This window comes from Acinonyx jubatus, unplaced genomic scaffold, assembly GCF_027475565.1.
Source record: "Acinonyx jubatus isolate Ajub_Pintada_27869175 unplaced genomic scaffold, VMU_Ajub_asm_v1.0 scaffold_21, whole genome shotgun sequence".
NCBI classification, from domain to species: domain Eukaryota; kingdom Metazoa; phylum Chordata; class Mammalia; order Carnivora; family Felidae; genus Acinonyx; species Acinonyx jubatus.
Window position 1 is genome coordinate 11218 of NW_026463940.1, and position 13390 is coordinate 24607.

The following is a 13390-nucleotide window of genomic DNA, read 5'->3' on the forward strand; positions in this document are numbered from 1 at the left end:
TTGAGGATGATGTTAGCTCTGGGCTTTTCATAAATGGCTTTTATGATCTTTAAGTATGTTCCTTCTATCCCGACTTTCTCAAGGGTGTTTATTAAGAAACGGTACTGAATTTTCTCAAAGGCCTTTTCTGCATCGATTGACAGGATCATATGGTTCTTCTTTTTTTTTTGTTTTTTTTTTTTGTTTTTTTTTTTGTTAATGTGATGTATCACGTTGATTGATTTGCGGATGTTGAACCAGCCCTGCAGCCCAGGAATGAATCCCACTTGATCATGGTGAATAATTCTTTTTATATGCCGATGAATTCGATTTGCTAGTATCTTATTGAGAATTTTTGCATCCATATTCATCAGGGATATTGGCCTGTAGTTCTCTTTTTTTACTGGGTCTCTGTCTGGTTCAGGAATCAAAGTAATACTGGCTTCATAGAATGAGTCTGGAAGTTTTCCTTCCCTTCTATTTCTTGGAATAGCTTGGGAAGGATAGGTATTATCTCTGCTTTAAACGTCTGGTAGAACTCCCCTGAGAAGCCATCTGGTCCTGGACTCTTATTTGTTGGGACATTTTTGATAACCGATTCAATTTCTTCGCTGGTTATGGGTCTGTTCAAGCTTTCTATTTCCTCCTGATTGAGTTTTGAAAGAGTGTGGGTGTTTAGGAATTTGTCCATTTCTTCCAGGTTGTCCAATTTGTTGGCATATAATTTTCATAGTATTCCCTGATAATTGTTTGTATCTCTGAGGGATTGGTTGTAATCATTCCATTTTCATTCATGATTTTATCTATTTGGGTCATCTCCCTTTTCTTTTTGAGAAGCCTGGCTAGACGTTTGTCAATTTTGTTTATTTTTTCAAAAAACCAACTCTTGGTTTCGTTGATCTGCTCTACAGTTTTTTTTAGATTCTGTATTGTTTATTTCTGCTCTGATCTTTATTATTTCTCTTTTTCTGCTGGGTTTAGGCTGCCTTTGCTGTTCTGCTTCTACTTCCTTTAGGTGTGCTGTTAGATTTTGTATTTGGGATTTTTCTTGTTTCTTGAGATAGGCCTGGATTGCAATGTATTTTCCTCTCAGGACTGCCTTCGCTACGTCCCAAAGCGTTTGGATTGTTGTATTTTCATTTTCGTTTGTTTCCATATACTTTTTAATTTCTTCTCTAATTGCCTGGTTGACCCACTCATTCGTTAGTAGGGTGTTCTTTAACCTCCACGCTTTTGGAGGTTTTCCAGACTTTTTCCTGTGGTTGATTTCAAGCTTCATAGCTTGTGGTCTGAAAGTATGCATGGTATAATTTCAATTCTTGTAAAATTATGAAGGGCTGTTTGGTGACCCAGTATATGATCTATCTTGGAGAATGTTCCATGTGCACTCGAGAAGAAAGTATATTCTGTTGCTTTGGGATGCAGAGTTCTAAATATATCTGTCAAGTCCATCTGATCCAATGTCTCATTCAGGGCCCTTGTTTCTTTATTGACCGTGTGTCTAGATGATCTATCCATTTCTGTAAGTGGGGTGTTAAAGTCCCCTGCAATTACCACATTCTTATCAATAAGGTTGCTTATGTTTATGAGTAATTGTTTTATATATTTGGGGGCTCTGGTATTCGGCGCATAGACATTTATAATTGTTAGCTCTTCCTGATGGATAGACCCTGTAATTATTATATAATGTCCTCCTTCATCTCTTGTTACAGCCTTTAATTTAATGTCTAGTTTGTCTGATATAAGTATGGCTACTCCAGCTTTCTTTGGCTTCCAGTAGTATGATAAATAGTTCTCCATCCCCTCACTCTCAATCTAAACGTGTCCTCAGATCTAAAATGAGTCTCTTGTAGACAGCAAATAGATGGGTCTTGGAAAACTCTAACTTTAAATGATATCTTCATTCCCCCCATCCTTGTGCATTGTAGCATTATTTACAAGAACCAAAACACCCTATGTGTCCGCAGACAGAAGAATGGGTAAAAAGAAGTGTGGCCTGTATGTACAGTGGAATTCTATGATTCGTCCATAAGAAAGAATGAAAACTTGCCCTTTGCGACAACATGGGTGGATCCTGAGGGCATCAGGATAAGTGAAGTAAGTCAGACATGTGGGAAATCAAATAGGTATGTCCTGGTGTAGGACATTACAGGGAACACATCGCAAAGCAGAACACTGCTTTCTGGCTTTGCTGAAAACAGCAGGCAATGCTTTGCTTGTGTGGTTAATGTGTATCTAGGAGTTACTAACTTCCCTTATCTCGTTAACGTATATCTAGGAAGCACTCATCACCCTTATCTAGTTAATATAGACCTAGGGGGCACTCGCTTTGCTTATCGATTTAATGTAAATCTAGGGGACACTCAGTTCCCTTATGTAGTTAATGTAATTCTAGTGGGAACACTAAAGTTCACTTATTTAGTTAATATTGATATAGTGCAACTAGTTAATATAAATCAGGGGGCACTGCGCTGATTTAGTTGAAATAAATTTAGGGAAACTCACTGTGATTATCTAGTTAATGTAAATCTAGGGGGCACTCAGTTCCCTTATGTAGTTAATGTAAATCTAGGGATCATTCACTTATCCAGTAAATTTTTATGTAGTGGGCACTCATTTAACTCACCTAGTTAATGTGAATTTATGGGGCACTCGTTTCACTTATCTAGTTAATGTAAATCTAGGGGGCACTCATTTCCTTATCTTGTTAATGAAAATCTATGGGACACATTAGGTAAGCACACTTTGCTTATCTAATTAATGTATATCTAGGGCACATTCAATTTGCTTATCTAGTTAATGTCAGCATAGGGGGAACTCACTTTAATTATCCGGTTAATGTATGTTTAGGGGGCACTCACTTTGCTTATCTAGTAAATGCAAATCTCGGGGGCAAGCTACACTTCCCATATCTAGTTAATGTCAATCTAGGGGACACACTCACTTTGCTTATGTAGTGAATGTAAATCTAGGGGGCAAGCTACACTTTGCCTAGATAGTTAATGTAAATCTAGGGAAACCTCACTTTGCTTATCCAGTATTTGTATATCTATGGGCACTCTCTTCCTTATCTAGTCAATATAATTCTAGGGGCACTCACCTCACTTACCTCCTTCATGTATATATAGGGGGCACTCACTTCCCTTATGGAGTTAATGTATATGTAGGTGGCACTCACTTCACTTTTGTAGTTAATATAAATCTAGGGGCAGGTTAAACTTTGCTTATCTAGTTATGTAAATCTAGGGGTCACTAACTTCACTTATCTAGTTATTCATCTAGGCGGCACTCACTTTGCTTCTCTTGTTAACATAAATCTAGAGGGCAGTCACTTTGCCAGTCTAGTTAATGGGTATCTAGGGGGTACTCCACTTTGCTTATTTGGTTAATGTATATCTAGGGGGCACTCAGTTTATGGAGTTAATGTATATGTAGGGGGCAAGCTACACTTCACTTACCTAAGTAATATAAATCTAAGGGGCACTCACCTTGCTTATCCAGTTAATGTAAATTTAGGGGACACTCACTTAGCTTATCTAGTTAATGTAAATCTAGGGGCATGCTACACTTTACTTATTTAGTCAATATAAATCTAATGGGCACCTGCTTAGCTTATCTGATTTGTGTATATCTGAGGGGGCACTCACTTTATCTAGTTAGTAAATCTAGGGGGCACACTACAGTTCACTTATCTAGTTAATATTACTCTAGGGGGCACTCACTTTGCTTAGCTCATTAATGTCAGTTTAGGGGGCCCTCACTTCTCTGATCTAGTTAATGTGTATCTAGGGGGACCTCTGTGCACACACAATGAACTTTGGTTTCTTTCCCCTGTTCATCCAGGTCATGTGAACTTAGTTCTTGGTCCACAAGAACATTTGGTGGAGAATTTCTTCCTCCCCTTCACCTTTCTAGGCTCTAGGTTCAGCCACATTCTGCTTGTCAGCTCAGACCCAGCACTATACTTGAAGCCCACATCGCTGTGTGCTGGTGTGTAGACTCCCATCAATTAGTGGGTGTGGCCTGTGGGTGCTAGATCCTCCACAGGACCCATTCTTACTTTATCCTGAAGGTAAACTCACGTTTCCAGCACATGTATGGTGTTAACTGAATAGGTCTGCATCTGTAACACGTGTGTCCAAACAGACAGAAGGGCTGATGTTACTCCACAGTTCACTTAGCATCCTTCTGTAGTTTACTGAGCAGGTGGCCAGGGCACCTGTTTGGCCCTCCTTCCCAAACATTCCTGGACGCATTCTTGCTGGGAACATGCAGTGTGGCTGCACGGGAATTTCAGGAGGTGCTGGGAAAGTATGATTACCTGTTTGCCCTGGAACGTGGAGAATATGTGTACACATGGCAGTCTAATACTTTGTGTAACCATGTGTCTTTGAGACAAAGTGCATGCATGGGGACACATTGGTACAACTTACAAGACTATCTGCACCAACAAAAGGATTCTAGGTATGAACTGAAGTGAAAATCCTGTTATGTGCTTCATGTGTTTTACATCTATTGGTGAATTATGGGATAAATTCTTATTCCAAAGTAATTTCTGAAACAGTTACTATTTAGTTCTGAAAATTTCCTAATCAATTACTATTAAAAAGTTGTATATTTTCAATTCAGAAGAAAATAAACAGACTTTAATATCACTATTATGATTTAAAATATATTCTAGACAACTGTAAAAGTAGTAAAACATATTTAGAAAAAGGGTCCCTAACTTTCCACAGGCTCAACTCTGCAGGACTTCTAGAAGGTTCTTGGGAGAACCAAAGTGGAAATCCTAGGCAGACCCTCATCTAAGGATGAACTCACTGAAAAATAGAGAAAAGAAGGAGAAAAGGGGTTCATACTCATCGGGCTCCCTCGGAATGCCAGAGACATCCATAGGCACTTGTGCCTACCTTTCTGATTGATTTCACTGGGGGCTACTTTCAGCCTCATAGTCTCAGTCTCCCACATTCGGAAATTTGCTCTCCAGGAAGGCACAGCTTGCACTGGCTGGGATCGAATCCATGTCCCTTTCCCTCACAGCCCACAGACACCCCAGTGTGGGACAGGCAGTATGGGTGGGTGGTAGCCCTCCATCACCCTGAACCCATATTGGGACCAGGAAATGAGAGGTCACCTGAAGAATGAGACAAAGCTCAGTGTGCAAGAGCACAGTTTTGGGGAAAATTCATGAATTTGTCCCTAAAGGAGCTTGTGGCAACTTCTCTTATTTCTGGAACCAGAAACCTCAGCCCAAGACACAGCTGCTGACTCAGGTCTTCTGCACAGAGTCTTAGGCACCGTTTGGGCTCTTACAGGCTTACAAAAATACATAGAGGCCACAAGCATGCCGTTTTCAAGTTTTATTTCAGAGTTCTGCTCAGTGACGCATTAGAGACCTGGTGTCAGGTCCATGATGTGCCTGTGGACCCCTGTGTCTCCCGCAGACCCCTGGAAACGTGGATGTTAGCTGTGCCGCCTCATTACTGTATTTTCACAGATGAGCCACGTGGACTGTCTATAGTTGTTTAGGGGTCTGGAGGCTGAATTATGCATTGTCTTGATCAACAGTCTCTTCCGTAACTTTCTGTCTGTTGATAGTTCTGACATTTCCGGCAACACCAAAGAGGAATGCAGCAATTAAGACATAGATTCTAGCAAAGATCACTCTGAGATATGCCACGGATTCACGACTTTGCCTGACTGACCGCATTCTTCTTGGAGGGGGTCCACTGTCTGTGCTCCCACCAGTGCCTCATTCAGTGCACCGTGGAGGATCCCAGCCTACGTGGCAATGGCAGTTCCTGTTACTGTTGCATATCCCTCTGTGACTGCATTTCTCTGGGATACAGTCATAGTTCAGTTGAGTCACACTGCCATTGCAGTAGGTATCCTGACAGAACTTTCCAGGAGCACAGGGGGTACCAGTTCTCACATGACCAATATCGGTTGTTCCTGTGCTATGATGCGAATCCAGCCCAAAACACCAGAACCCTGAGATCTCAGACTGGTGAAATCCAACATGCTCTTGCAGCTGAGGGAGATGGGTGAAGTTACTACACTGCAGCCTTCCACACTGCATGTCTGTGGGGGAACAGGGTTTAGATTTGAATACCCCTGGGTCTCTTCTGCAGTGTCCATATCGGCTGCCTTTTTGATTTATGGTATAGCAGACATTTTCACCCTTCACAGCATTTCTGCCAAAGATTTCTTGGCAGTGCATAGTGCGGTCAGTGCAGTTTCCATGATAGCAGTAGCCCTCTTCAGTGCACGGGGTTCCATCTTGCATATAGAAGTCATCAGGGCACTCCACGGACACCCCACGGCAGTATTCTGGAAGATCACATATATTTTGGATTGGCCTGCAGAGTGTCCCAGCATCGGAATAGGTGCAGTTTGTACAGCATCTGCCTGTATCACATTTGCTGCCAGGGGTTAGAATACAATCACTCGTACAGCAGGGATTGTTGTAGCACTGCTTGAAGGAGCCACAGTCACACTGCTCACCTGGCTCCACTACATAGTTTCCACAACGATCGTGAGTCAGGCTTTTATTGAAATAGGAAAGTCCTGAGTCAAATATGCACTCACAAAAATTAGTCACCACTACATGCTGCATATGAATGAAGGAACAGTTACTGAAAGAATCTGTCATAATAGGGTATTGATTCATAATGCAGGTAGACCTCCTCTGGCATGCACAAAACTGATTGTCATAAAAAATACCAATAGATAATGCAATTTTTTGGGCTACTAACACAGACAACAATAAAAAATTTCTGCTTAGAGAAGCAAGCGAGATGATGGATTTTGATCCACATACCGCATATGTGGCTGGCTGAAACTGAAGTTCATGTGGCGCATCTTTGTTCATAAGTAAAGCTGTATGTGGTTTAAAAGCAACAAACAAGTGTCTTTGAAAGTAGATATGAATCGGACTCCCTGGCACCTGAAAATTGTTCAAGACAACTGGATCTTCCAGATTATAAATGACCATGGAGGAAATATAGTGCCTTACATCAATACCTTGAAGCATTGAGTCAGTCAAACTAACAAGCATTATGAGGAATCGGGCACATTTTGACACGTTGTTGAACACACTATACATTGTTTTGGAACCGAGAACAAGTCCTTTCAAAATTCCATGATGGGATGAATACAACTTACTAGAGATCCTGGGGGCTGCAGTGATATTTGCTTGAGAGAACAGGGGGTTCCTATCCCCCTTATATCCCAGGTTATAAGTAGGTCCCGTTGCATTGGTGTCTGCCACTATCTGAGAAACAACGTGTTCAAACCGTTGGGAATCGCTGAGGGGTCTGATTTCATAGGCAAGGTCATCCAACTTCATGATACCTTCAAGGCCCCCATAGCACGTGTCCATGGTGACCATGGAAAGAGGAATCTCCTCCAGGTAGCCGAGGTAGTAACAGTCTGGAGGGATGAAGGGGTAGTCCATCTGCAAGGCTCCCTGATCATCCTGAGTCATCATCAGCAAATGTCTGGACCAAAAGAGTTTCTTGTGCCTCATGTGGATAACATGGCTCTTGCCCCCAAAATGCAGGCTATAGGACAGCCAGCCAGGCATCTGAACGCCCTTGCCGTGGTGCAACTCCTTCTTGGGAATTACCACCTCAGAAGAGATGTAGCGCCATGAGGGACGACCTTGAGAACCTTGGACAGGAGCCAGCAATGCCCAGAGCGCAAACAGCAAGAGGGGTGCCCTCAGGGTGACCTGGTCCTCTGCCAGCCTCATGCCCGTGCTCAGGGACATCTGCCAGTGAGAATGGATAAATGGAGGATCCTCAGCAAAGCCAGGTCTAGACCATCAGACAGAACAGAGGGCTGTACCGGGTGGCCAGCACCCTACACCTCGGGGCCACCTGTGGGGTTAGGTAACAGTCACAGGGTGTGGCATTGGGTGACCCTGCTCATCAGTTCACCTGGGGTGGATGTGGAGAGTCAGGTGGGCCATGGTCAACAGTGCTCACATGGACATGGGTAGGGACTTTGACCCAGAAACACGGCTCTATTCAACACATTCCATCTTTTCTCCTTCTATTTGGATACGGGATATGCAATTATAACACACTGAACTTCTCTACCAATTCCACGTCCTGTGGTACTGCTGGGTCACTTTCTCTGGATGACTGCTTTTCCTCATTATGGAGACCAATGCTTCCTACTTCCATGGGATATGGAGGTAGACTGTCAATTTTACCTTTGTACGTATTGAAAAACATCGCTTTGTAATTTTACATGTCTTATTCTGGTTGGCTATTAGTTTGCAAGCCATTTGATCCTTTTGGTTGTTGCTTTGAAGCTTCCTCTGAGTTTACTGAGGAAACATTTCCCAGTATTCTGTGTCATGATTGGTGAAGTACAAGGTTGTATTTTAGTTTTTTCTTATGCCATCTGGTGAGAACAGAAAGTACTGCTGAACATGTGTGAGCCCCAGGGGATTTCCCCTCTAATCCCTTATTGTGGTTCTTTCCTGGCCTCTGGCAGTCTTCTCCCATGCCTGTGAGTTTCTCTCCTCAGGTGGAGATAGATGCAGGGGAGTTGAGGTTACGTTGGCAGCTTGCACCATGGAGGCTGCACATGATCGAAAATGGTATCCACCATGGAACTCCCTTGTTTAAGTACCGTCTAGTCCTTTAAAATCCCCTGGGTTGGGCAGAAACCCTCAGAGTTGGCTTTTGAAGAGTCTGCCTTTTCTCCGGGTGGCTGACCTCCTAAATAAAGCTCAACTTCTTTTCCCACCAAAACTAAAACTTTGAACATTGACCTTTCCAGAAATACTCAGCTGAATTTGGGATTTGATAACAATACAATGGAGAGTGGAATGGCAGTTGTCAGGGGCTGGCAGGGTGGGGCAATGAGGAGTAGATCTCAAGGGCTATGATTTTCTGTTATGCAAGATGATTAAGTTCTAGAGGGGTCTCCACAACATTACCCCTGTAATTAACAGTACTGTACTGTATGGTTCAAGTTTTGTGAAGAGTGTTGGTGTCATGTTCAGTGAGATCCTAACACAAAACCAAAGTGGAAGACACGAATTTTGCTTCTCACATGACAGTATGCTGAACGGCATGGACACACTCTCTACTGATAATGTGAAAATAATTTCAAAACATTTGCATAGTTTGAATAGTAACCCTGAGGATATTTCATTTACAAATATCTTCTTCCATTCCATAGGTTGACTTTTAGTTTTGTTGATTGTTTCCCTCACTGTGCAGAAGCGTGCTATTTTGAGGTAGTCCCAATGGTTCATATATGTATGTATTTAATTTTCTTCTTTTATTTTTAATTTAAATTGAAGTCTTCAGTCTTTGAGCTCCACGTTTACAGGAAGTTGACTTGTCATGATTAACTTTATGGGTTATCTTGACTGAGTCATGGGTGCCCAGATTCACCACTGTTTCTGTGGATGTCTGTGATGTGTTTCCAGAAGAGACTGGCATTTCCTTCCATGGTTTCTGTCTGGGCATCACCCATTCCATTAAGGTTCTGAATAGAATCTGATGCAGAGGGAGGAAGAATTCCCTCATTTTTACTTCCCATGTGCTTGTTTGAACTGGAACAGTGGTCCCCTCTGGCCCTTGTTATGAGAGTTATATCATCAGATCTCTACGTTCTGAGACTAGACCCTAGTTCAGAATCAGACATATTACACCACTGGTTTTCCTGGGTCTCCAGCTTGTGACAGTAGATCATGGGACTTCCCAACCTCTTTAGTCATGGAAACCAATGTGCTTTGGGTTCTGTTCCTCAGGAGAATCCAGACTAATACATGGAGATGATTTATCTCTTGTTTAGAGGAATTGAATAAAGCTGTAGCTCATTTAACGTCCTGAGTAGCAAGTGCCAGGAGGGAGTGTCACGTTGTTTGATTGGGACAAGGGCTGGGTGAAGTTAATGGGGAGCTGTGGGATCCTGTGGTCCTGGCTGCACAGGGAGTGCATCTGGGACTCCTCTAATGGCTCAGATGTTGTGCCTCAGAAAATCTGTAATTCACTCATGTTGAGGGACAGGAGTAAGCAATGCAAACAACTGTGTCTTTTGTGCATGTTAGTGCAGTTTTCCTATGACAACAGGTATCTAATTCAGAGAGTTAATAGGTAAGCACAGAATCCTGTGTCCAGAGAGGCTCCCTGGGGAAACTGCTGTGTGGACAGGAAGCCCCAGACCCTGACAGGAAACCTGCCTGTAACCTCCATCTGCACCTGCTCCTGGCAACACAAAGCAGAATTGTGCATAGTGTGCGCCCCCTGGTGGTGCTGATCCCCTCCTGCAGGGAGGTTTGCGTGTGAGCTCCCAGCGAGGTCCCCTCACCCTGTTCCTTGCACAGTAATATGTGGCCGTGTCCTCAGACTTCAGGTTGTTCATCTGCAGATACAGCGTGTTCTTGGCGTTGTCTCTGGAGATGGTGAATCGGCCCTTCACGGAGTCTGCGTAGCTTGTGCTACCTCCACTACTACTAATATACGCGACCCACTGCAGCCCCTTTCCTGGAGCCTGGCAGACCCAGTTCATGCTGGAACTACTGAAGGTGAATCCAGAGGCTACACCGGTGAGTCTCAGGGACCCCCCAGGCTTCACCAGGTCTCCCCCAGACTCCACCAGCTGCACGTCACACTGGACACCTGCAGACGCAAGACATCTTGGTCAGGAGACTGTCACACATCCACTGGTTCTCACTCATATCCACTCACATACTCAGTGTCTCTCGTTCACCATGAATTACCTTTTAAAAATGCAACAAGGTAAACCAAGCCAAGCACATACTCCATGATGAGGTGTCTGTGTTCTGTCCTCATCACAGAATGGGAACACCTGGGACCCCTGGAGCTGGGGCTCCTCTCCCAGCTGCACGGTCGGGATGGGCTGGTTTTATCAGCACAGAGAGGGCCCTATTTGCATGTCCTCTTGCATATATATCACACTGCAGACTTAGATTTGATTCTTTAAAAGTGAATGGCAGGTTTGGGATGCATTTCTACATTAGTTTGTGTGGATGGTGCTGTGACAATATGAATAATTCTTATCAGTGAGCACAGGTATATTTGTGGAACTTGTGCATTTTTACATGGCTTTCATCAACAAAGGTCATTTTCGCTCTACAATTATTTTACATACTTTATGAAGTTTAATCCCAAGTACTTTATTCTGTGCCATTTTCAATTGTATAATTTTGTTATTTGTTTTGCATATATTTCCATGCTGGTGTGTAGAATCATAGGTGGTTTATTTTTATTTATTTTCTTTGTTCATTGTGCTCATTGTGCATCCTGCACTCTTCCTCATTTTAAAAAACTGGTTCTAATATTTTTTGTGGTATCTCTAGGGTTTTGTTATGTTCAAGATCATGTCATCTGCAAACAAATAATTTTCCTTCCTCCTTACTGATTTAAATGTCTTTTATTTCTTTCTATTGCCAAAGTTTGTGGGTACTTCTTCCAGTTGTAGGTGAAGAATGCTTTTTCCTTCTTTTCTCCTGGGCTTTCACCCTAAGGATTCAATTGACATAAGACTGATCTAAAGGGGAGAATAAATTTCATTTTGCAAGTGCCTGGGCTTCCTCATAATATGACACACAGAGAATGAACAAAGCAGGTGGCACTTGTGACTTTCAGACAACAAAACATTGGATTCGGTAAGAGTCAAGGCAAAGGTGTGGTTTTCGGATATGTAATTAGTCAAGTAACTAGGTTTGTTTGCACAACCTTCTTGTCCCTGAGTTCCTTATTCTGGTGCTAAGGATGGTTCTCCCCTCCTGGCACAGGGAAGGGAGTTTCCCGAGGGAGATTTATATCCTGCTGTCAAGGGACAAAGGAGGGTCTGAGTGTCCTTGGACTGGCTGTTTCTCCCATGACTTTCATCCAAATAAGGACTGTGACACGATGATATGGTTTGAGGCAGCATAGTTATTCTTCACGTTATCATGTGGAATACTTCTATTGGGGATGACCATCATTGCCTGGTGCCTGATGTGGCAGGAATGGTTTTAGTATTTTATGTTCAATATGCTGTCAGGTGTGGGCTTTCATAGTGGCCATGATCATGTGGAGGTAATTTCCTTCTCCTTTTTAATTGAGTTATTTTTAAATGATGAACATGTGTTTTTTGTTCATGAAAAAACTGTGTCTAATGATTTTATGAACAAATTAAGGATGGCTTTGATTCAATCATTCCCTGTGTTAATGGAGGACATCAGATTTTTGCATTTGTGTATGTGGAAGGATACTTGCATTTCAGGGATGAATCACACTGGATTATCATGTATGATCCTTTCAGTGTGCTGTTGAATTCAGTAGGCTCGGATTTCATCAAGGACTTTTGCATGTATGTGTATCTGAGACACTGGCCTGTAGTTTCCCTTCTTGTGGTGTGTTTCTCTGGCTTTGGTGTGAGAGTAAAGGTGTCCTCATAAAGTGCATCTGGGACTGGTCTTTTTCATCAGCAATTTGGAATAGTTTGAGAAGTATTGGCATTAATTATTCTTTAAATATTGTAGAATTTTAGTAACGCCTTGTTTCTTTTTGGAGGGTGAAGGTTTTACATTAAGGATATCTTCTTACTAAGTTTTGTTTTGTTCCTTTTGTATTTTGCATGGAAGAGTCTTGGTGGATTACATAATGCTAGAAAATGTGTAATTTGTTCTTGGTGATCTAATTGTTGACTTATAAATATCTAAGTTTTTCCTTCATGATCCTTTTCATGTGTTTAGTTCAGTTATGTCTCCTTTTTCAGTTCCGATGGCATTTGTTTGAATCTTACCTATTTCCCTAGGCTACCTATGTTTTTTAAATTTCACTTATCTTTCCAAATTCAAATTTTAATGAAGTTGATTTGTTTTCTGTATTTGTGATAGTCTTTTTTTCTCTGTTGTATCTTTTTATGTTAATTTTATATTTATCTTTTTATCTCAATGAAAATACCAATGCCTTTTTTTTAAAGGAATCTGAAAAATATACTAATTCATATGTAACCACAAAACACATGGAAGTAAAAAACAAAATCCTGAAGAGGAGAGAACCTGGAAGAAGGAGAACACTTCTTCCTTCTAAATATATTGCAGAGGTACATTAACTCCAACAGTGTACTGCTGGCATGAAATGAGTCATATAGACCAGTGGAGCTCATTACGGAGCCAGAAGTAGAATTGTGCAGATGCAGTCAGCAAATCCTCCATGAGATTTCCAACAATGCACAGTGGGGAAAGGATTGTGTCTCTTAAACATGGTGTTGACTAGGGGCGCCTGGGTGGCTCAGTCAGTTAAGCATCCAACTTCCAGTCACGTATTGTTGTCATGATTTGTGGGTTTGAGCCCCACATCAGGCTCTGTGCTGACAGCTCAGAGCCTGGATTCTGTGTCTGCCTCTATCCCTGTGCCTCCACTGATCATGA

At 42.2% G+C, this 13390-nt stretch overlaps 1 protein-coding gene and 1 gene segment (V, D, J or C); both read right to left on the reverse strand.

Moving 5' to 3' along the window:
• Positions 1-5324: 5324 nt before the first annotated feature.
• LOC128313735 (disintegrin and metalloproteinase domain-containing protein 21-like) lies at positions 5325-7750 on the reverse strand. Its single transcript, XM_053213920.1, is given in 1 exon segment — positions 5325-7750. A coding segment is annotated over 1 exon segment (2226 nt). The 3' UTR covers positions 5325-5524.
• LOC128313736 (immunoglobulin heavy variable 3-23-like) lies at positions 5325-11382 on the reverse strand. The segment is given in 2 exon segments: positions 5325-10625; positions 10727-11382. Coding segments are annotated over 2 exon segments (618 nt in total).
• Positions 11383-13390: the final 2008 nt, after the last annotated feature.